General features: G+C 51.8%; 6 protein-coding genes across 6 annotated transcripts; 3 read left to right on the top strand and 3 right to left on the bottom strand.

The window, feature by feature from the left end:
- Positions 1-575: 575 nt before the first annotated feature.
- Positions 576-6,995, top strand: Z520_06364 (uncharacterized protein; the record flags this gene model as incomplete). The annotated part of the gene is made up of 1 exon (XM_016776865.1): positions 576-6,995. One exon carries the CDS (start codon positions 576-578, stop codon positions 6,993-6,995), a length of 6,420 nt encoding a protein of 2,139 aa, XP_016631710.1.
- A 660-nt stretch (positions 6,996-7,655) lies between these two features.
- Z520_06363 (uncharacterized protein) lies at positions 7,656-8,469 on the top strand (the record flags this gene model as incomplete). Its single annotated transcript, XM_016776864.1, has 2 exons — positions 7,656-7,920; positions 8,006-8,469. The coding sequence occupies 2 exons, from the start codon at positions 7,656-7,658 to the stop codon at positions 8,467-8,469; spliced, it is 729 nt and encodes a 242-aa protein (XP_016631709.1).
- Positions 8,470-9,036: 567 nt separating this feature from the next.
- On the top strand, positions 9,037-12,911 carry Z520_06362 (uncharacterized protein; the record flags this gene model as incomplete). Its single annotated transcript, XM_016776863.1, has 2 exons — positions 9,037-9,136; positions 9,193-12,911. The coding sequence occupies 2 exons, from the start codon at positions 9,037-9,039 to the stop codon at positions 12,909-12,911; spliced, it is 3,819 nt and encodes a 1,272-aa protein (XP_016631708.1).
- A 2,745-nt stretch (positions 12,912-15,656) lies between these two features.
- On the bottom strand, positions 15,657-17,283 carry Z520_06361 (uncharacterized protein; the record flags this gene model as incomplete). Its single annotated transcript, XM_016776862.1, has 2 exons — positions 15,657-15,674; positions 15,730-17,283. 2 exons carry the CDS (start codon positions 17,281-17,283, stop codon positions 15,657-15,659), a joined length of 1,572 nt encoding a protein of 523 aa, XP_016631707.1.
- Positions 17,284-18,657: 1,374 nt separating this feature from the next.
- Positions 18,658-20,349, bottom strand: Z520_06360 (uncharacterized protein; the record flags this gene model as incomplete). Its single annotated transcript, XM_016776861.1, has 4 exons — positions 18,658-19,004; positions 19,058-19,214; positions 19,305-20,191; positions 20,244-20,349. 4 exons carry the CDS (start codon positions 20,347-20,349, stop codon positions 18,658-18,660), a joined length of 1,497 nt encoding a protein of 498 aa, XP_016631706.1.
- An 867-nt stretch (positions 20,350-21,216) lies between these two features.
- Positions 21,217-22,410, bottom strand: Z520_06359 (uncharacterized protein; the record flags this gene model as incomplete). Its single annotated transcript, XM_016776860.1, has 1 exon — positions 21,217-22,410. One exon carries the CDS (start codon positions 22,408-22,410, stop codon positions 21,217-21,219), a length of 1,194 nt encoding a protein of 397 aa, XP_016631705.1.
- Positions 22,411-22,799: the final 389 nt, after the last annotated feature.

The following is a 22,799-nucleotide window of genomic DNA, read 5'->3' as shown; positions in this document are numbered from 1 at the left end:
CGCCGGATGGGGATACTCCTCGTATGAAGCACCTGCAGGCCTGGCACTCGCCTGTGACATGTGTTAGACGCTGAGAAAATGAAGAGAGTTGAATGTTGGATTTCGTGGATTGTAGTATCTGCCTCCCATCCCGTAACTGTATCATATTGCCCCTATCAGAATATGTGAAATTCTGGGGACAGGATATTGATGTAAGGGGAGGCATATCCGCCTCGCCGCCTCACGGCCTTGGCCTCGAGGGTCTCATGGTTCATAGTAACTGCGTCCGCAGCCTTTGTCACATTTCCCTCTGCGAGATCGTTTGCTTGTAACAGAATCCCTTCCTTCTCTTATGCGGGTTGAAGTTTGCATCATCTCCATCAGCTCGCCGGATGACGAAACCCGCGTGAGCACGAGCCGAACTACAAATCTGTCCATTAACGAAACGATCTTGCCATACTCACATCCTTTACATCCCCAGCCCTGGGCGATTCATCTCTCCGTGTATCCAGCCTCTTGAAGATACGCTTCCTCTACTAGAACATCTGGCTTCTGCATTTCCAGATGTGGGCCACAGCCACCACGAAAACCTCATCATGACAACGCCGACCTCCAGCCTGGACCGTCGACTGCGGCAGGCGCTCTGCGAGCATCCGCGGGAGCATGACTATCGCTATGATGCCAGCGCAAAAAACAGCCTCCTAGAGTTCCTCTTTCGGGCCCTGACCAATGACCGAACAGATTACTTGGGTGAACTCTTCCCCCAGGGTTTCCCTCCTTCCTACAAGCTTCAAGACGCACAGGGAGTACAAGAGAATGCTGAGTATAGTGCGGCTGCAAGAGGTCATCCATGTGGACACATTTTCAAGCCGGGAGAGGCCAGCTACCACTGTAGCACTTGCACCGACGACACAACTGCCGTACTTTGCTCGCGCTGTTTCATTGCGAGCGACCATGATGGGCATCAGTATAGCGTGAACGTCAGTGCTGGGAATAGCGGATGTTGCGATTGTGGTGACGACGAGGCGTGGAAGAGACCTGTGAAATGTGCTATTCATACTGCAAGTGACGACTGGGCAACAACCGACGAGCATGTTTCTCCCCTGCCAGCAGATTTGCAAGACTCTATTCGCACTACTATCGCCACAGTCTTGGACTACTTCTGTGATATCATATCTTGTTCTCCGGAGAACCTGCGATTGCCCAAGACGGTGGAGTCGGTGACCCAAGACGAGGTCAGAAGTCGGCTTTCTGCGGAACACTACGTGCCAGGAGATGAGGTCGAAACCAACCCTGATTACTGCTTGATCATCTGGAATGACGAGAAGCACACAGTGCGAGAGGTACAGTCGCAAGTGGCCCGAGCGTGTCGTCAGCGCGAGGCGTTCGGCTTGGCTAAAGCAGAAGAAGCCAATGATGTCGGCAGAAGTGTGATCAGGCACTCTCGCGACCTCAAAGAGCTCACCAGAATGGCAAAGATTATCGAAGAAATCAAAGTCACGGTGACGATCAGGTCATCCAGGGACACCTTTCGGGAACAGATGTGTGGTACAATCATTGAATGGCTTGCTGATATCGCTGCTTCCAGCATTGCAGGAGACGGCCATATCCTCCGGCGTGTCATTTGTGAGGAGATGCTCCAGATCTGGAGGATTGGAAGTGAGGCTTGGAACGCCAAAGTAGGAAGAGAAGATCTGGACGACCATGGCGAGGAGGACGATCGCGAATACAGAAGGAGAACAAGACTCCGCTTTTTTGACCCCATCCAATTCGCAATGCAACGAGCAGTGGCGGGGGAAATTCTTGACGATGAAGATGAAGGTAGTGACGGCGACGAGACTGGGGACGTTGATGATGACGAAGACGACGAAGATGAAGACGACAACGAACTGGTCGATGTGGATGACCGGGAAATGAACGATCTCCTCCTCGCGGCAACGGTTTTCGACGCGCCGCATCGCTTGAATCTTCTGGCCGAACAAGCAGGCGACGCAGATGTTACAGATGACGCTGAAGAAATGGACACCGACGGTGACGGGGATTTCTTGGATATTGCAGAGCGGATGGATATGGACGGGCCATCACCTACACCGCCAGCACTTCCTCCTCAAGATATTGGAGACCCTGGAAACAATGTGGCAATGGGCGAGGGTGCGTCCCCCACTGATCCGGACAGCAATGCCAATTACCTCAATATACCAAGGACGCCCGCGGCCTCTGCACGCAGAACACGGCACCGTCCCCCGCCGCCAAATCACTGGAAGTTAGCTCCGTCAAGTCAGCCTCCCCAGAATGCGACCATCCCTGTCTATGAGGACCTGACGAAAAATATCCGAGTGGACTCGATGATCCTCTTCGATCTGCGCTTGTGGAAACTCGCAAGGACGAACATGCGGGATCTCTTCATCAGCACACTTGTCAACATCCCCCAATTCAAACGTATCCTTGGACTAAGGTTCTCCGGCTTGTATACAACCCTTGCCCAGCTCTATCTGGTGGCAGATCGCGAACCAGACCACTCTATCATAAACTTGTCATTGCAGTTATTGACCACGCCCTCTATTACGGAAGAGGTGATTGGGCGGGGCAATTTTCTCACGAATTTGATGGCCATTCTTTACACCTTTCTGACTACCAGACAGGTGGGATTCCCGAAGGACCTTGACCCTGGAGCCACTCTAGGCTTCGATGCTGGATCCGTCGCCAACCGTCGACTCTATCATTTCTTCTCTGATTTGAGATACTTTCTTGCATCCCCGTTCGTTCAAGCGAAGGCCCGAAGCGAGCCACAGTATCTGTCCCAATTCCTTGACCTGGCCAAACTGTCCCAGGGCATCTGCCCTAATGTGAGAGCAGTGGGGGAACATGTTGAATACGAAACAGATGCCTGGATCAGTGCCTCTTTGTTGACACGTGATATCAACAAATTATGTCGACAGTTTGCGGAAGCATATTACGTCTCCAAAGTCAGCAGTTCTTCGGCTCTTCGCTCGACTTGGGACGCAATTTCGCACGCCGCCGGCGTCGCCATCATTAATTCCGTCGGGCTCGAGCGACGCCGGTTTGAGCAGGCAGAGATCAAGGAACCTGTCCGCTTTCACACAGTGGCACCATATGGCTACAAAGTTGTCGACTTCGTAGTGGAGAAGGGCGCGTTAAGTTTCCATCATCCGCTGCACTATACGCTCTCGTGGTTGTTAGAATGTGGGAAGGAATTCAAGCAGTCCATACATACTCTCCGGGAAACCGCGCAAACATTCTTGTCACACCTACACGATACCCATTTGGGCTCCCGAGACAGTGCAATCAAAACTACTCTCAACTCAGCGGACGATGCCCTCCTTGCGATGTTCGACTACCCTCTTCGCGTTTGTGCTTGGTTGGCGCAGATGAAGGCCAATCTTTGGGTCCGGAATGGGATGAGTTTGCGCCATCAGATGGTGCAGTACAAAAGCGTCGCTCATCGTGATGTTGGACATCATCGAGATCTGTTTCTTCTACAGACGGCACTTGTAGCTTGTGACCCTAGCAGAGTGCTTGCGTCGATGATCGACCGTTTCGGCCTCTCTGCTTGGATGCGAAATGGGTTTGACTCGCTCGAGATCTGCGATGACAACCAGATGCTGGATCTTGCGGAGGATTTTGTATACCTTTTGATCAATCTACTTTCGGACCGAGATGCTCTCATTTCCGATCGAGACAATATGGAAACACAACTTCTTGCACTTCGAAAAGACATCGCACATACGCTCTGTTTCAAACCGTTGTCGTATTCTGACCTTTATTCTCGCTTGACGGAGAGAGCACAGGACCATGAACAATTACAAGAAGTTCTTGATCAGATGACCAGATACCGGCCCCCAGAAGGTCTCCACGACTCCGGCTTATTTGAGCTGAAAGAAGAGTACTTGCAAGAGCTGGATCCGTATAACTCCCATTTCACGAAGAACCAGAGAGATGAAGCAGAGAACATTTACAAGAGCTGGATGGGCAAAAAGCTGCACAAGCCCCCGGAAGACATCGTCCTGGACCCCAAGCTGCACCCTATTCCGTGCGAAGCATACGCCAGTCTCTGTGCCGTTGTAAACACCACTATTTTCGCAGATGTCATTCACAAGGCACTTGTCTACGTTGCACATGGTCATAAGTCTAAGGCTGGTGTTTCGGCAACACGCGTTGAGGCGTTCCTTCAAATTGTTCTCCAGCTTGCCCTTATCGCCACATTGGAGGACAATTCCTCGGATGATGCGGGCGACGGCCCCTCCTTCATTCGCCATGCCATGAAGCTCGAATTGGAATCTTATGATAGCCCACCATCTACCATAATTGCGGTGCTGTCCAAGATATGGCTCATGGAAGAATTCAGCTCCTGCCGAAGCAAAATCAGACACATGCTGCGGCTTTTCCATCAGGTGTTGCCTCACCAATTTACAACTGCAACACGGAACCTGGATTTCCCATCAGGCAGATTCGACACAGCTTCTCCTGCGAACATCGAAAGCGAGATCGAGGCTAAGAAAAAGCAAGCAATGGAACGAAAAGCAAGAGTCATGGCTCAGTTTCAGCAGCAACAACAGAGCTTTATGGACAAGCAAGGCATGACCGACTGGGGGGATGAAGACTTGGATTCCCCAGATGAAGAGTTACCTAAATCTACCGAGATGCGGCACTGGAAATATCCTGCTGGACTATGTATCCAATGTCGTGAAGATACGTCAGATTCAAGATTCTACGGCACGTTTGCTATGATCACCGACGCCCACATCTTGCGGGAGACGGCCACGGATGATGTGGACTTCGTTGGTGAGCTCTTTGCGATCCCTGACAACCTAGATCGCTCTCTCGAGAATATCCGGCCATTTGGAGTCTCAGGTTCCAATCATGAACAGGTGAAGCGTCTGACAGCAGATGGCCAGGAGGTCACCGTGGATTTTCAAAGCTTGGGTAAAGGCTGGCCACAAGGCTATACCATGAAGGGCCCAGTCTCGACGAGCTGCGGTCATATTATGCATTTCACTTGTTTCGAAAACTACTATCAGTCAATTACACGGAGACACTCGCAACAGGTCGCCAGGAACCACCCCGAACGGATATCCTTGAAGGAGTTCGTTTGCCCTCTGTGCAAGGCGCTAGCAAATACATTCCTACCGATCGTGTGGAAACATTCGCAACAATCTTACCCCGGAACACTTCAAGTATCGCAAGAGTTCGATTCCTTCTTGGACAAAAATCTGCCATCAACTGATGCACCAACCGCTGCTCAGGACCCCTCATTCGATGCTCATGCCTCGCAGACCTACTTACAGACTCTGGCAACATTCTCCAACAGCTCCCTGGCCCCAGCCATAGCTCGCTGGCAATCTGGTGATCTCACCATCAGCCCAACAAGCCAAGCATGGGCCGAGCGACCGGAGCTTGCCGCTTTCGCTGAGCTCGCAAGTATTTACGGTCGGCTTCGAGAAACCCTTGCGATTGTGGCGGCGACAAGCCGAGTCGCAGCTCCTCAGGAGGATTCGAATTTGAACCATTTTCACCTCCTGGTCGACACATTGGCGAATACCATATGCTCAGTCGAGATCGGCCACAGAGGCCGCGAAGCTGAATTCGGCACTTCGTTGTTGACAAGCATGCCGCAGCAGACACTCAGTCACCTACAAACGCTATCGTCAACCTTGAATGCCTACGCGGCTACAGGTGCACTAACAGTCCGTGGTTCCGTTGAGGCGCAGTACAGAGAGCTTTGCGATCGCCTTGAGCGTCAGTTGGCTGGAATAACAAGTAACATGACGCCGTCAACCGAGTCCGAAACCGCCGTGCCTCTCCTATGCATGGATCCTTTTCAGTTTCTAGTTCAGGCAACGATGGTGCTTAGCCCCATTCGGAGCCTAGAGCTGCGCCATGTTTTACAAATGGCTCTGACCCTCGAGCTCCTCCGAGTGGTTCTAGCTTTCTTGCTCAAGCCCACGGCTCTCTCGAAAGTGGGCGAGATGCTCACTCAAAACCACATCCGACAGGCCAGTCTTCCAACTTCAGAAACGGAGCAGCGGCGTAGTTTGGAAGATATTGTTTTGTGGATCAGACAACAAATTCAACAAACAGACGAAGGTCGCCACTTTCCCAATGACCTGTCACCCACTACGACTGGGATGTTGTTCAAGTTGTGCAAGGTGTATGCTCTTGCTTTCCTCCGAAAGTCTGCCGTCTTCTTTCATGTCGCGCACGGCGTCGATTTTCCCACCACAGCCGGCTCCGAAGCAGGCTTGCCGGAGCTCGAGCGTCTGTGCCATCTCTTACATGTGCCAAACATCGATGACATTCTCAGATCATTTAGCGAGTACTCGACTTCCGGCACTCTAAAATATCGGGCCGGGATTTGGCTTCAGGATTGCATACGTTTTGAAATGATGAAAAAAGGGATGCCTCAGCTCGTCGGTGTGCCTGTGCGTCTGATGGGTATCAAGTTGTTACACCCGGCACCGTTTGAATTGATTGGGCTTCCAAAATATTTTGATGTGCTGATGGAAGAATCGCACAGACAAAAGTGTCCTACCACAGGCAAAGAGGTGCTAGATCCTGCCCTCTGCCTCTTTTGCGGGGAGATCTTCTGTTCGCAGACTGTCTGCTGCCAGACGAAAGACAAGCGCGGCGGCTGCAATGCGCATATCGAAAAGTGTTCGAGTCCAATCGGTATGTTCTTATTCATACGGAAATGTCACGTAGCACTACTGCATGTCACCAAGGACCCCAAGGTTGGTAATCAAGATATTCTCCGGCGAATCCATGGGCTGCCACCAAGTTCTACCATGAGCCACGGATCTTTTTTTCCAGCACCTTATTTGACCAAACATGGGGAGACGGATTCGGGGTTGAGATCGAAACACCAGTTGATTCTCAACCAGAAGCGGTATGACAAGCTGCTGAGAGATACTTGGTTGATGATCAACGGCAGTGTTTGGAGCACAATTGCTAGGAAACTGGAAAGCGAGGTCAATGCCGGCGGTTGGGAAACACTCTAGACACGCATTCTGGGTGACTCTTGGCCACTCTGGGTTGTGATGGAGGAATGGTTGTCATGAGACTACCACGAATCAGGCAAGGGTCTCAGACATGGGTGATTGTCGTCAGAGTCCGAATCCCCTCTCCGGGTGATTTACATTGGTGATATGAATATGTTGATCTGGTGGTATACCTAGCGAGCGCTGTAGGAGTGCCAGTGGACGGCGAGGCTGCCAAGCCTTGTGACGGTTTCAGGTGGGCGCTTAGTAGAAACCAAACAGGGGCCAGCATGATTGGTTTCTCCTGTTTCTTTTCATGTTTCATCACCCGCAGCCCGTCTCCAATGACACTCATCACACTTGATATCTTCGACTTCTCGACCCAAGGTCCGACCTCAGAGGCCATGGGCCGGAGGCAGTGCATTTGCCCAGGCCGCCGTTCGAGATGGCGCCGTCCAAATGTCCTCAGCGTGCAGACGCCCTCCCGTTGAACATAAGCTGAGTCGAAACCGCAAGAAGACAGCAGGTCCCCAGCCTTTTCGCTTTCCCATTTCCTCTGCTGTGTAGACCTGTCCTGCATATCTTACAATCAACTCGCTTTTCGTTTCGACTTTGTTCTCTCATCGCTGTCAGCAACCCCGGAGCGCAGGACGAGGATACTCCTTCGAGGAGCAAGTCACCATGATTTCGTCACCCCTCGCGCAACCGTTACTGCACGTCCTTGCCTTTCTTCTATGCCTTGATCTCCTCGAACATTCGCGAGTCCTTGCACAGTCCGGTGATGGCGGTGAAGCTCAGGGTCTTCAACCCGGCGACATCGGCTCTAGCCCGGGAAGCTCCACAGAAGACGCCGGGGCTGCAGGACCAGATACTGGGTCTATAAATTTGAGCCGCGGGGCTACGATTGCGATCGCACTAGTTGTGAGCGTTGTGGTTGTTCTTGGTGGTGAGTCTATCCCTTTGATCCAAAATCATCCCGATGCCCTTTACAGTTAGAGTGTCCTAACACGACAGGTTTTCACGCTTGATAGCCACGATGGCGGTTTTATTCTATCTGGCAAAGAAGAGACAGTGGAAGATCAAGGAGAGCATCCGACGGTCAGCAAGAAAGGTCACGAGCGCTGTCAAGGCCGTTACCACGCCGCTTACACCCAAGAAAATGACCTTCTCTCCCGTCGAGAAAAGAAGACGAATGGAGGACACCTTGAGGAAGGCAAAGGAGCAACTACCGCCATCAAACTCGAGTGTGGCCAACGAAAAGGAGGCGGGAAGCGGCAGCCGGTCATCGTCAACGGGCAGTAGTCGTGACCTTGAAAAGGGGCTGCCAGACTGTGCTGTCAGCGTCGAACCAAAAGGAGATTATGACTCAGTGATGGTGAAAGCTGAAAAGAAGGACAGGAAACGGCCGAGGCCTCCCAGTGTTACCATTCCGTCTTCGGCATTCGAAATGGACAGCCCCAAGACACCCCTGTGGAAGAAAATGTTTGGACGGTAGAAAGGTCGTCAGGAACCACCTGTAACAAAACCGCGGGGGTTGAGCATACATGGTTACAAATACTTCGGGCTGAGCACCGATATTGAGGGCACGTGTTGAGAAAACATATGGATATGTCGAACAGGCAATGCTTTGGAATGATACCATGGGGATGAACAAAAGATACGAACAGATCTGGGCTCTCTGCTGTTTCGACTTTTCCTTGATTTCCTCCCTTTGGCTGTGAAAAGAAGAGTTCACATGCATGCACCTGTTCTCCTTTCTCAGTTCCATAAACGACTGCTGATTTCATGGACAGCCAAGAGCAGAGATAAATCCACAGTACGGTCGTCGGTGATCCTGGACAATCGATGAGAAATATGCGTTCAGGGATTGTGTCGTGGGTAAAATTCGTGAATCGTGGTGAAGGTGCAACCGTGAACAGAGGCTGCAGTGACTCTTGGCTCTGCCATACTAGGTACGCGGCCACTTCGCGGCCACTTCGCTGCCATTTGGCCTTTCCTTTTCTTTCACTTCACGGGCAAGTTCCCTCCTCGACCCTTTCAGTCCTAATGCAACGCTCACGCAATGCCTGGAGATTTCGACACGCCACAGAGCCTTCAGGCCAACATTGATTGTCGCCAGCCAGAAGAGGATGCTGATGGAGAAGCCACACATTGCTCCGAAGGTGATGTCTTGCTACACCAGGTTCCATACCACCAACTCTAACACTGAAGTGAGCAGAAGCCCGAGCAACACCTGCTGAGGATACTCCAAAAGCTCTTTTCAAGAATGACCATGTTCCTGAAAACAACCACTCCTACCAGCTTCCTGGCCTACGAGGGATACAGAGCGAGGAAGGTGTGTCCAGTGATGAAGCTCAGTTCGACTTTGCACCAATCCAACAAAGCAACCTAGACCACCAATCCATGGAGCCTCCCATTAGCGTGCATGAAGAACTCAGTAGCCCGGGCTCAACACCGTCACCAGAGGTCCACACAATGAAAAGAGCGAGGTCTGTTGGTCATAGAGCAGACGGCATAGGTATGGGTCCAATTCACGCCTCTAGGGTTTCGAAGTCTCCAAGAGAGTACCTTCCGAGACCGACCCAAAATCGTCAAGGACGTCCACAGCAAGACAATGCAACAACTGTCCCTCAGCCGTCAGAAGAGGACCTGCTCTTCCTTCTCATGTCCCGTGCGCGGGAGACGCAGAAGGCCCTCGAGAGGCTGGAGCATCTTGAGCACGAAAATGAGAATCTTCGAGAGCTACAGGGGCAGACAGAAGCTGAGCTGCAACAAACGGTCAAGGCACGGGATGAAGGTGCTCAATATTCCGATTTTCTCAGTCAGCACTTGGACATTTTCAGAGAGAAGTACTACAAGCTGAAGAATTGGGCTTTGGAAACAAACGAAGACTGCGAATTGCTGCAGCAGAAGGCCTCGGGACTCCAGCGAACTCTAACAGCCTTGGCCAAAGACAAAGATTCCCTGCTCACGCAATTGCAGGAAGTTCGGTGCTCGTCGGGCTCAAACTCGGAGCAAATGGAGAACATTCGAAATGGAGTCCGTGAGGCTAAAGCAATGGCAGAGGATAGCGTTGCGGTAATCAGGCAGTTGGATGCTTTTGCCATGGCCCAAGACGAGCATTTGATGAGCGAAAAACAGAGATGTCGAAAGTTGGAGGCTCACATACTCCACTTGGAACAGGAGAAAAACAAGCAGAACATCAGACTCCACAACCAACATCAAGCCACCAATCAATCCCTTCAGGACATCTCGAAACAACTTGGCGCGCTCCACGATGAGAGGGCAGAAGAGAACTCCGCGACAGCACGTATCGTCGAATGCCTGTGCCAGATACAGTCGGTGATTGACAAGAATCTGGTGGCGAAATCAGATCTCGTTCAGCTGAGAGAGGACTGTACATCAGTAAACTCATCACTGGCCAAGCTTGAGGGTTCACTTTCCGAAAAGGTCCAGACGGCAGTAGCAAGTCTCAAGCACGACTTGCAACATGACGTCTCCACGCAGGTGTCGAGATTATTATCGGAAGTGCAATCAGGCAATGTCGAACTTGTCGAGGCAAAAGCAGAAGTGGCCCGACTTGAAGGAAAGACAGAGCAGACACACCAGATCATAGAACTCCTTCGGGAGGCCAAGCGTGAAGCACAGAGGCATGAGGCGGAGTTACAAGACGCCAACAAGAGTCTTAGAAATAACAAAGAGGCAGCTCTAACGCAAGCCGAGGAGCTCCGGACATCATTGCGGACGGTTACGACAAAATGGCAAACAGCATGCTCTGAACTTGAAAAGTGCAAGCAGGACAAGAACGAAGCACAGGCAGAAGTCATTGATTTGACAATTAGTCTGACCGAAGCCATGTGGGAGCACAATTCCCTGCAAGCTGACCTGGTGGCCAGCGGAGATATGCTCAGTGAATTCGCACAACAAAATGAAGAACAGACTATAGAGGTAGGGGTGTCCCGGTCTGGTCGTGACGTTGCTAAACTGAAACAGTTGAGAAACGTAAATGCCCGGCTTTCGAATCTGCAGAGTGATTTCGACTACGAGATACAGGAGAGACTTGAGATGGATGACGAAATGGCGAGGAGTAAAGCACGGGAGCTACAAACTCGACAAGATCTTGAGAAGTCTCGTCAGGAAACAACTGCAGTCACCACATTTCACGGGAGTTTGCAAAGCCAGATAGGTGAGCTTGAACAGAAATTGACCGGGGCAGATGAGAATGCTCGGAAGCTTGAGGACACTCTCAAATCTCTGGAGGAGACTATGGCTGAGCTGGAGCGTCTGAGGCAGGAACAATCCTCTTTGCAGCGCCTCAAAGAAGAGTCGGTGTCTCAGATCCAGCAGATTGCGGACAAGTCAGAGGAGATTCAATCCCTCAAACAGCAAACCGAGCGGCTGCGAAAGATATCTGCCCATCTCGAAGAACGAGCGAAGGAAAAGGACAGTCTCGCCGAGGAGAACGCCATTATCCACAATGACCTGAAGAGCCTGCGGGAACAGCTCTCCGAGCAGAAGGACTTACACGAGAAGCTCCAGCAGAAGACCACCGAGACTACTGTGCTAGAATCCGCTCTTGCTGCTGCTCAGATTCAGACTGCGAGACTCAGCGAATTGGAAAGAGAAAACTCCTCCCTCAAGGAAGCTGTCAAGTCTCTTACAACGGACCTCGAACAAATGAATGAGCAGTGCCTCCAAATTGCACCCTTGCAGGAGACCGTCGGGCAGAAGGATAGTCAAATCGTGGAACTGCAGAACCAGATAGCATCCTTCAGCGACCAAACCGAAGAACTCAAGATGCTCCGAGCCGAACTGGAGGAGAAAGAACAGCAACAGGCAGACATGCAACAGCAAATCCTCGGCCTGGAAGGCGCCATCTCCAATGCCAAACTTGACGGTGATGAGGCAAACCACAACTTGCAGCAAAGAAGAGTGGCAGACCGCTCCGGAAACGCAAAACATTTCCATCGCCCGCAGTTACCTCAAACGCGTCCACAGTCCAGTGGTGTCGATATCGAACTTCTCAATGGCGAGACTTTGCATTTGAGTCCGGCGAATCCCATGGCTAGTGCTATGAACGTTGTACCAGAAACACAACTCGAATTCCAGCAATCCCCAGAGGATCCTGACAGCCTTACATTACCTGCAGATCAAGGGCAGGAGGACAGTGGCTCAGAACTTACTCCGATCCCAAGCGATGATTGGGAAGCAGACCTTGACGACGTTATTAATCATGGCCTTGAGCCCAGCACTTGGCGGGACGACCGCAGCCGAACGAATGTCTGGCCAAAAGGGACCAGCAGCATCAGACGCACTCACAAACCCACCCAACAGGCCCCATCCAGCTCCTATGGATCGCAGAGTGATCAGATGCTTTTGGATCAAGTCAGCCAGGGTGGGTCTCAAGTTCCAGACGATTTGGCATCCAGTGAGACAGGTCCGACGTTAGTTAAGCCTGATAACAGAGCCAGGCTGAAGCAAGGACCGAGTCCAAGAAAATTAAGAAGTGAACATCGCAGTCAGAGTCATCGACCTAGTGATTCTCCCGACCCACTTGCCGAATCTCCAGTTCATCGGGCATCCACACCTGTCGTCCTGCGTGAGCGACATCGACCCAACTCGGCAGCTAAACGTCGAATGGAGCCCGAGAACGACGAGGACAAGATCCCTCCCGAGAATCCTAAACGTCTCAAGCGGACAGCTGCGAACCTCGAAGCGAGGATGTCACAACCTGCCACGCCGAAGCAGAGAGCGGAAAAGTCTTCGTCTCGAGGTGCCGCCAGCTTTCGCAAGAGCAGCAGCGGCCGAGGCGGCAGCAGCAGCATCGTCGGAACGAATGCCCCCGGGCCTGGGAAGAGTCAACAACGATCGACTAAACCTGCTCGAAAAGGTTCCCGGCAGGACAAGTATGCCACCCGATTTCGTGCCGAGACTTGACGCGGAGCCAAAGTAAGTGAACAGGCAGTCGTTCATATACGGTAGGGGTATGAAGGTTGAGGAAGGAGAGCAAGATACAATAAAGGAAAGGAAGAGAAAGGAAAAGAAATGAGCCATCGATGGTCGTACGAAAAGACTCCGTGAAAGCTGTAGTGACGATATGCGTGTGGCATGTTTTTGAGCTCTGGACTTGGAGGTAATTATCGATTTGAATGTGTGTGCTTGATGAGACACAATCATTCATTCAATCTTTCACTCGGTCAGTTTCGGGCACCAGCTACTCCGAACGGTATGGATGCATATGTGTATTTTCTATGCAAGGACAGAATGTCGCAAAGAAAAGACAGAAAGGGAAAAGGAAAAGGAGGCAATCAAGAACAACACACGTTACAAAAAGACGCGAAAATGGTATCCCAATGGTGGGCGAATGGAACAATTTTGTAAGAAACAGACTGGAAGAGATAGGGCAGAGATGGGAAATAGCTAGAGGTTGAGATGTAGATACTCCGGACACTGACATGATACAGTATATTATCCCCAAAGCGGGTCTCCGGTCTTGGAAGACGGCCAGATGCCACATATTAAGGAGCAAGTAGTTTGATTGATTGCCAATCCGCCTTCACCGTGCCGACGATGGTGATTCCCTCGATACTTTTCTCCGTCCTCGTCTTGTCTTAAGGTTGTTTAGCAGTATCGACCCACGCAGCTCTGATCTCCTGGCTCGCAACTCTCAGCTCCAGGAGCAAGTCCGTGAGAGAATTGCATTCTGGATGTTCTGTATAGCGCCGCCATCCTCCATGTCATGCGGAAAGGTACACAGCGAGACAGATTAAGGTAGGTAGGTACCTAGTCAAGTCTCCTGCAGCTCGCTTCGTTTCGTTTGGCCCAATGAGCACGACAGCTCCGCCACTTTTTACGTTTCGTCTCGTGTTGTAAGTGATGATTTAATATGGTTGTGAGCAAGCTGTTGTTCGTGTTCGATCTCTCGGCTTCGGAGATTGGTCGATGGAGAGAGAGAGTTGGGAGAGCGCAATCAAGTAAGGTAGAAGACCTCCGTGGGAGTTTGCGTTTTCTTTGTCCCTTTTCGAAACCCCCAGTTTCGTCGGTCCATATACCATAATATCAACCCTTCAGGTCCTTGAACTGGGGTGTGCATGCAGTGTGAAATGAACACCGTGGCCATTGCCGCTGGGTGTCAATGGCTGCATGTGGGATGGTATGTTATATCGTTCCCTGATTGCATCTCATTCCGCGACCCCGTGGCTGGGATGAACTTGATCCGTGCATCGGTCGTCCAATACAAGTAGTCCGTAGCTTGGTGCGTCGACTCCTGGGGAGAGGGGAGATCGCACTCCCTGTTCGAGTCGCAGCATCTGAATGTGCACGCGGTACCACAGCGCGGTGGACGGACCGATTCGTTCTTCTCTGCGTATGAGGGGTTTCCCTTTCGGCCTCTTCACCCCTTTCGGTTCCCCTTCCATTCCATTTACCTGCCAGCTTCCCCGTGGCTCTTCCCTCGCTGGTCCACCATACATTCCAGACTCTTTCTCTCCTCCCCTCTCTCTCACACACATATACGGCCTCGCAAGGCCGGAGAACGGACCCTCTCGTCCCCACATCCCGTCTTTTTCGGTCCTTCCCTCCTTTATTTATCTGTTTAATTTCCTCTTTCAATCCTCTCAATAATAATATTTATTTCCCCCGCTTCTGCTCCAAGAACAAAACCTGCCTCTTCACCACGGGATCGTACTTCATCATGCTCAGCGGCCTCGACGTGCGCGGCCGCACCATCGTCCGGTAGTACCCCGTCAGGGCCATGGATATCAAACGGACGGCGACGGTGCGGGATTTAGCTGTACGCAAGTTGGGAATGTCAGTTCGACGAGGACCGCGAGCTTGTGGGAGGTAATTGGGGTGGAAAAAGAAATATATGTCAGGCAGGGTCGGAACGTACGTTTTTTGGCCATTGCTGAAGAATGGTAGAGGCGGAGTGAGTGGATTCGAAGCAAAAACGTTTCCCACTGGTTTTAAGCTCGAGATGAGATCGCAATGGCTGTTAGATGGAGTGCGAATCGCGTGGAATAGTCAATGGAGAGCTGCCAGTTGGATATCGAGGTACGAGCTTGACGAGGTACAGACTAGCCGCCAAGCCTGGACAAGTGGAATGTTTAATCCACCGTAGAATATCCGCTGCCATGTCTACTGCGGAGTATTTAACGTTGCCCCTTTTTGCTCTTCGAACCTCGTCCTGGCTACAAAATGAAATAAAATCATAGCAACGCACGTATGTACCAGAGTTTGATTCTCAGGACGCCGGTACAGCCGATTCTCTTATCTTGAGGCAGCCTACAAGGTCAAGCATGCCGCAGTGCCAGTGAATGGCCTTTTTTATGATGCATAATGATACCGCTGCTCCCAGCGCCTGAAGCTGCGACTGCGTTATTTCCCTCCACGATGTATGATAGACCATCAGGCAGGACATGAGACAGCGCTGGCTGGTCCTCCTTGTGGCCAACTCGAAACCCACGATTGAAACCTTTGATGCAGCAAACCCCGGTTTTATGCCGTCAAGTGTCGTCGCGTCATGTCAATTTCATTGATTCCCGAATCGACTTTTTATAACCTGCGATATGCACAATGCGAAACAAGGAATGCTATTTATAGCTCGTCGGAAGAGATGCTGGTAGGCTATGAGTTCTTTGGTGGCACTCAGATCAGTCGGCACGATGGGATATGATTCATCAATCACTGCAATAGTGGATCCTGGAAACCCGTCAGCTTTTCTGTGAGCAAACACACAATCTTCTCCAACACTTACCCTGTAGTGCTTTTGACTGTTGGCCTGCTTCTCCAGCTTGGCCTGGTACCGGTTCTGTGCCCGTCTCTCTTTTTGTCTGGCTCTAATCTCTTCTGAGCGGACGTCTCGTCTCTGCTGGCTCGTGGCACCAAGCATACCAGCCTCACCCCGTCTCATGAGACTGTTTCGAGGAGGGGTCGCCGGAAGATCGACGTCGTCCATTTCCGCGTCTTCTGAGCTTCCCTCTTCAATCAATCTCTGGGCACGCTCCATTCGCTCGGCTGCCGTAGGGTAATTATGCAGATTTTGCCGGTAATATTTCCTCAAACTTCGGTGTCCAGCGACTCTACCGCTGGGAAGATGCATTTCATGTTCGTCATAGAACACGGCATTATTGTGGTGATGCGCGTGTGAGTGCCAGCCGTCTGCATTCCGGTGCGGTCGTGGGTCGGTGTTGGAGTGATGTCTGTGCAAGGGAAGACGTTGATAGGATAGTGTTCGATCATCATTCGGCACAGAGGCGAGTTCATTGGTGTCGAGCGAGGAGAAGGAGGAATCAGTCTCCCAGCCATCCTCTGCACCGTCTTCGGCTGTGCCCTCCAGTTTGACTCCACCGTTCTGTTCTGCTTTCACTCCTTCCATCTCCCCGTCAAACTCTTCTTCGCCATCGTCTGAGTATGTGCTGGAAAAGTCATAGAATTGTCCGACCTCGACCATCTCTTCCTCTGTCTCGAAAGCGATCTTGCAATGACCCTTGTCTCTCATGTGTGTCTGCACACCTTCCGCATTGCCTCTAAGTCTGTGGCAGTACAGACACTCGAAATTTTGGTGGATTTTGGCTTGCATATATCGAATCAGACCTTCCAGGTCAACCAGATAATTCTGTTCGGGAATAAAGAGACCGTGGATCTTGGTCATGTGCATGACGCTCAGTTTCAGGTTGGGAGAGTCGTAGTTGCAGAACAAACACCTCGAAATCGGCATCGACGAGATTTCGGCCTTCTCTGGAGACATGGGGTGGTCTTCTCGCGGCTCTGCGTCTGGTGGGGGGTTCGAGGGTCTCCGTGTGATCTCAGGCATGTCTCGGATGGAGGTCTCTTTGACTCCCGCAACCACTTGCTCGAACTCGGCTTCCGCCACTGGATCTCGAGGTTCTGAGTCTGCTGTCGAACCCACTGCGGACAATGACCGCCGCACGTCGGACCCACTTATGGAATTTGTGTCTCGTGTTGAACCTCGACTCAATGCCACTTCTCTTGTCTTGTGTGCTTTGCTTGCAAGGTGGTTCTGGAATGCATTTTCACTGTAGTATGTCTTCTGGCAGGTGGCACACAATTTTGCATAGGCAGCCTGGGCGGCGGCGGCATTGTTGTTTGCCTGAGCAGCCAGAACCTTTTCGTTGTAGTCTTCGGAGGAAACTGCAGGTAACTCGGCCAGTCTGCGTTTCAGGTTGTATCTGTGCCAGTCACTCCGCATGTGAGTCCGTTGGGCATCACTGTTGCGGAAGGCGACTGCACACGAGTTGCAGGTGTAGGGATGGGTCTGCGAGATATCGGCAGGAGCCACGGTCGCCATGGTGGCACTGGAGGAGTTGGTAGGAAACGTGAGGTGAGAAGAGGAGAGGCGGCAGAGGAGGTGGGTTTGTGCGCTCGAGACCCTGAAGCTGTTAGAGTGGTGAGTGAGTGGGATGGTTGCAGCTTTAAGATGCAGGGCGCGAAATGCTCGCTCGCTCGGCCAGTGGCGGGCTTGACCCGGTGCGCAACACAGCAACCAGGAACAAATGGAAAATGGTGGTGGAGAATCGACACAAATTTGTGCGCTGATGATTTGTGACGTACGTCGGTGGGCGTGGTGGGCGTGGTGGGCAGGGGAGCCAGCCTTTCCACTCTTTCCAAAACTCTCCACCACCTGGAGCCCGGGATAGGCTTTTTGCAAGGGGAGATACGGATGGTCAGCCGGGCTTTCCACAACCTCGATGTTTCTTATTTCAGAGACGGAAATGAGCGGTTTGGTATCAACTGCTGCTTGTTGTGCAGATAACGACGGACAAAGCGTCAAATTTCTCACCTCAGGGCGATAAGTCATTTGTTGAGACCACTAGAGCAACAAGCACATAACCGTCGCGCAACTCTAATACCATCAAGGCAAGGAAATGAGTTCCCATAGTTCGCGGATTGTTGGGTGTGTACTGCAATTGTCGTAGCCAAAACAGGCTGAGGCGACGAGGCCAATTCTATCCTTCTATCTTGGGTATCACAATTCATTTCTCATCAGTCCGCAGCGCCACCAGTATTAAGTCCGTAGGCTGTCGCAGCCTCGTGCCATTTCGCCAGACCCCTGAAATCTTCTGGAAACCTTCCAACGCCACCCTCCATTACAAACCCTGGTAGGCTGACAAACGCCCCTCCTGTCGGTTAGTTAATGCCCAGACGCCCCTCCAAGCTCCAAGCTTTCTCTCAAAACAAGCATAACGCGCCTAACACCACAACCCCTCCAAGCGGATGCAAAATCCGAATTTGAGGTGCAATATTCACAGCGGGCGGCGTACCTGATGCTGTGGCGGATGCTGAAATCGTTGCTGTTGTGCTCAACACTTGACTCGATGTCGTCAAGGTTGTACTGTGGTGTGAGCTGACCGCGCTGGTTCCGCTCCTATCTTCAGTGGTTGAGCTTCTTGAGCTGATCGTCGACGAAGTTTTGCTCGAGCTCGCAGACAACCGATTTGTTGAAGAGGATGACCCAGCAGATGAAACAGAGCTTGATATTGGTGCGCTGCTCGCAATGCTTGTGACAATTGTACTGCTGGCAAGCGTAGTTCCGACGACAGTGCCTGTGTTCGAAATAGTGGTTGGTGATTGAGAACTGACTAAGCTAATGACAGCGGAGGAGCTGCTTGTTCTTGATGGAGAAGTGGCTGCAGCTGTAGTTATTGATTCTGTCCCCGTGGAACTAGTTGTTGAAATGAAAGCGGTGCTGCTTGTGCCTGATAAGGAACCGGTTGCGGATGTATTTACTGACTCTGTTTCGGCGGAAATAGTTGTTGTAGACGCTGTGGCAGACACCGAGGTGGACACAGACCCCAATCCCGAGGTGGAGATCGAACTGAGGGGTGTCGAGATAGACACTGCGGTCAATGTGTTCGTGCTCGTCGTAGCACTTGGGCTCTGTGGAGCGGAAGCTGCAGAGCTCGGGCTTTCGGATGGTCCTGAACCCGAGGTCGAAGGAACAGCAGATGCAGAGCTCACCGATGCGGATCCGGTTACGGCTGTGACTGATGATCCCTGTGCCGTCGCAGGCTGAGAGGTTGACTCAGGAATCGAATTGGTACTGGTGATTGGAAAGCCTTGACTGTCGTAGCTCACTGGTGTTGTTGGCGCCGCAGGATTGATGGTGACCAGTGTTGGGAATCCTTGCTCGTTGTACGAGGTCGAAATTTCAAGCGAGGCCGAGGCCGAAGCCAACGACAAGACTACTGATGAGGACGTATATAGGGACGGGGATGTCGACTAGTAACCAGTTAGCACATCAACACGATATTTGAGCTGAAGCAAGAGAAGACACCACTGACTTGTCAGCCCGGAAATTGAAGAGCTTACCACAGACACTGCTGTGGCTGTGGCCGTGCCAGACCACGGCCAACCTGTGCGCGTCGCATACACAGAGGAGGTGTCACCGCCGTTCCCAAATGCGAGAGGAGCCGAATTAGGCACGGAAGAGGTAACGGCGGGTGCTGAGACAGATGAGGCCGGTGTACCATCTCCTTGGCCGTTGATTTGGCCGCCGGTGGAAACGATAGACTGCCACGTGCCGCTGGTACCACTGTAGGAATATTGTGACCCGGTTGAGTAGTCCGTGACGTGGACAGACTTCACATACATGGTGAAGGGCCCAGCAGAGTAGTCAGTAACTCCTCCAGCCCACTGAATCGTGCCCTCCGGGTTGGATGGATCACCTCCAGCCCAAGCCCCCAGTTTGATGTACATCGGGGTTTGGGGATACTGGCCGGCTTCAGCTTGGTCTTGGGTCATGGCTCGAACGGTAGTCCCATCGATTGACCAGACAATTTGGTCGGCAGTCCAGTCGATGCTGTAGGTGTGGAATTCGTCATGGTTGTTGGGTGCTCCATGAAACGCTCCTCGATTGTACCCAGTGGTTGTGATGCCTTTGCCAAAGTAATTGCTTTGGGCCTGCGTATCATCCCCACCTATCCACTCCCAGTCAATCTCGTCGAGGCAATCCGACTGCAAAATAGCGGCACTGACTATCCCCGTCCCTGGAGCAGCTTTTACCACGTAGTCGACATGGCCAAACATTATGTACCAATTCGAGGAGATGGTAGGAGCATCGCCGTGCTGGGAGATGGTGAAGGCTGCGCCGTCGGAGGTGTAGCTGACGGCTCCTGACGCAGTGAAGTCGTTCGAGGAGCCTGCTGTGAAATCAATGTCGACAGTCTTGCTGAGAGCAGGGTCTGCTGGACATCCGCCTGAGCACAGTTAGTGGGTTGTTCTGAAACGTGATGGACGGGATGGACTCACTTTGCTGTAGAGGGTTACATGACGAGTATGTCTGTGCTGATACGGCAGATATGAGAGAGTAAAGGGTCAATGTAGTGAGCACTGAGCTCGCAAGTGTGGAATACATTTTGTACAGGGTAAAAGTATCGAACGCCGGAACAATGCAGCAAAGACCGAGCAACAGAAAAGTTGCTGGAAGAAATTAGCAGATTCAAGTTGATCGCATGACAGTAACACAACCAATATTCACTGAACAAACAAAGAAGATTGAGTGATGCGGCAGGAGAGAAATCCATGGACATGGGCACAAAAGTAGTCACCGATGGTTCCCACGGCGAGGAGGCTGGTAAACACGACGTCAGCTGAATCGGACAGCACCACAAACTCCTGACACCGAAACCAACGAAGCGGGAAACATTTTTGAACACTTTAATTTGGGCCCTAGCTAGCGGGACATTCGACCATTGGCCATCACCGCGAGAAAGTGGCTGCTATTCACAGAAGAAAACGAGATGCACAATGGAATTGGAGGGATGGAGGGAGGCTGGAAGCCCAGCTCGAGGCTGACAGCACAAGCGCCAGCCTCATTAGGGTTAGCGTTGGAGATCGGATATTTCAGGACCCTGCAGCGGTGACTGCGACGGACTGGAACGTCGGTGGCTGGAAGCCGTCAAGCCGTTCAAATCTCCCCGGCTTGGCAATAGTCAAGCCACAGTGATCGAGAGGCACCCGCTGGCACCAAGTGGCACCAAGTGGCATCAGTGAGATCCCAGCCACCCAATCGCAGGTTTCACTCTGGCGTCACTCATCACGGTCGCTCCTCACCCACAGCCTCGTTGCCCATAACGTGTCCCTTCATCACAGGCCCAGCACGAAGTAGCTTCCAAATCCGCTTGCATTGGAGTGATGTAGCGTCGAAATCTCTGAGGGCCTGGCTATGGCTTTCCCATCGAGTGTCCCATCAGCACTGACGCTGCTATAAAATGCTCTATAGTCACTCTTCTAGACTTTTGATTCCTCCTTCATGCTGGGAAATGCTGCTATACTCCTTCGGATATTGTTCGATTATCCGTTTGAGTTCTTTCATCTGGACCCGAGCCTCTGGGGTGATTTCCTCATAGACGTCTTCGAACATGGCTCGTACCGGCGGTTTCTTGACTTTTTCTGCGGCCGAAAATTCGCGCAACACTTCTTTGCGTATTGACGCCCTCGCTTCCTTCTCCTTGTCCTCGTCCCAGATGCCTTTCTTCTCCATCCACTTGCGTAGTCGAGTAATGGGGTTGTCTCTTCGTTTCCATTCCTCCACCTCTCTTTTGGCTCGATATGCAAAGCTGTCGTCGCTGGTGCTGTGATGACTCACTCGGTAACTCATGGCTTCCACAAGGATAGGCTTGCAATCACCTTCCAGCGCCCGTTTCCTGGCTTCCAGCATGACTTCTCTCACGGCAAAGATATCGTTGCCGTCTACCCGAATAGTATCAATCCCGTACCCTAATCCTCGACTAGCAATGCCGTCTCCCTTGTACTGTTCGATGCTGGCTGTCGAAATAGCGAAGCCATTGTTGCGACAGACAAAGACAATAGGACATGATTTCGTGGCGGCAATATTCAGTGCTGCGTGAAAATCTCCCTCACTTGCTGCACCCTCTCCAAAGTAACAAGCGACAATCCGCGGAGGTACATTCGGGTTTATGAGTCGCTGCATCTTCAACGCGTATGCAGCCCCGGACGCTTGGGGGATCTGCGTCGCCAGAGGACTCGAGATCGTATGCACGTTGAGCTTACCACTGCCATAATGCACAGGCATATTTCGTCCTTTGCCGTGGTCGTCTTTGTTGGCAAACAATTGGCTCATCATTTCCTTCAGCGTGAAGCCTCTTTGGACGAGAACCCCTTGTTCGCGATACTGCAAGAAACAGACATCTTCCGGTATTAGTGCCGAGGCTGATCCTACAGCAATACCTTCTTCGCCTGCAGAGACCATATAAAAGCTAGTCCGCCCCTGCCGTTGGGCGTCGAACATGATCAAGTCCATGATGCTGACAGTCAGCATGTTCCGGTACCACTGAATGATTTCATCGTCAGATACAGATTGCGGATCTCTGGTATTGTCCACAATGTTGCCGTCTGCATCCATTATTCTGTAGGTGGGCATGGCGTTCTCCTCGGCTGGATTTTGAAACTTCATGGTCGAGGTAAATTTACTTTTCAAAGCTCCTGGGAAGTGCACTCTAGCGACAGACGGTCAGTCGTGGAGACTGTGGACAGACTCTGAGGGTCGTGAAACATACGAATCCGATCCCACTTTCTGCGCAGGCCCGGCAGACCAGGTATCGCTGGCCCATCGGATCCCTGTCCGCCCTATTCGTACACCGTGCTTGTACCTGCAGGATGCCGCCAAGGGCCTCAGAACAGCTCGACCTTTCATTCTCTCCTGTCTAAAGCAAAGAAGCCACCCTGGGGAAAATCGAATCAAAGCAAAGGCTGATGTTACGACAGCAAATTGAGAAGAGAAGGAAAGGTTGGATCACGGACAATGAGGAACAGCCTGTGTTGAAAAGGGACTTCGGTTATCGT

Source organism: Fonsecaea multimorphosa (assembly GCF_000836435.1).
Source record: "Fonsecaea multimorphosa CBS 102226 unplaced genomic scaffold supercont1.12, whole genome shotgun sequence".
In the NCBI taxonomy this organism is placed as follows: domain Eukaryota; kingdom Fungi; phylum Ascomycota; class Eurotiomycetes; order Chaetothyriales; family Herpotrichiellaceae; genus Fonsecaea; species Fonsecaea multimorphosa.
The sequence above is the reverse complement of the archived record's forward strand: the minus strand, read 5'-3'. Positions and strand labels throughout refer to the sequence as shown.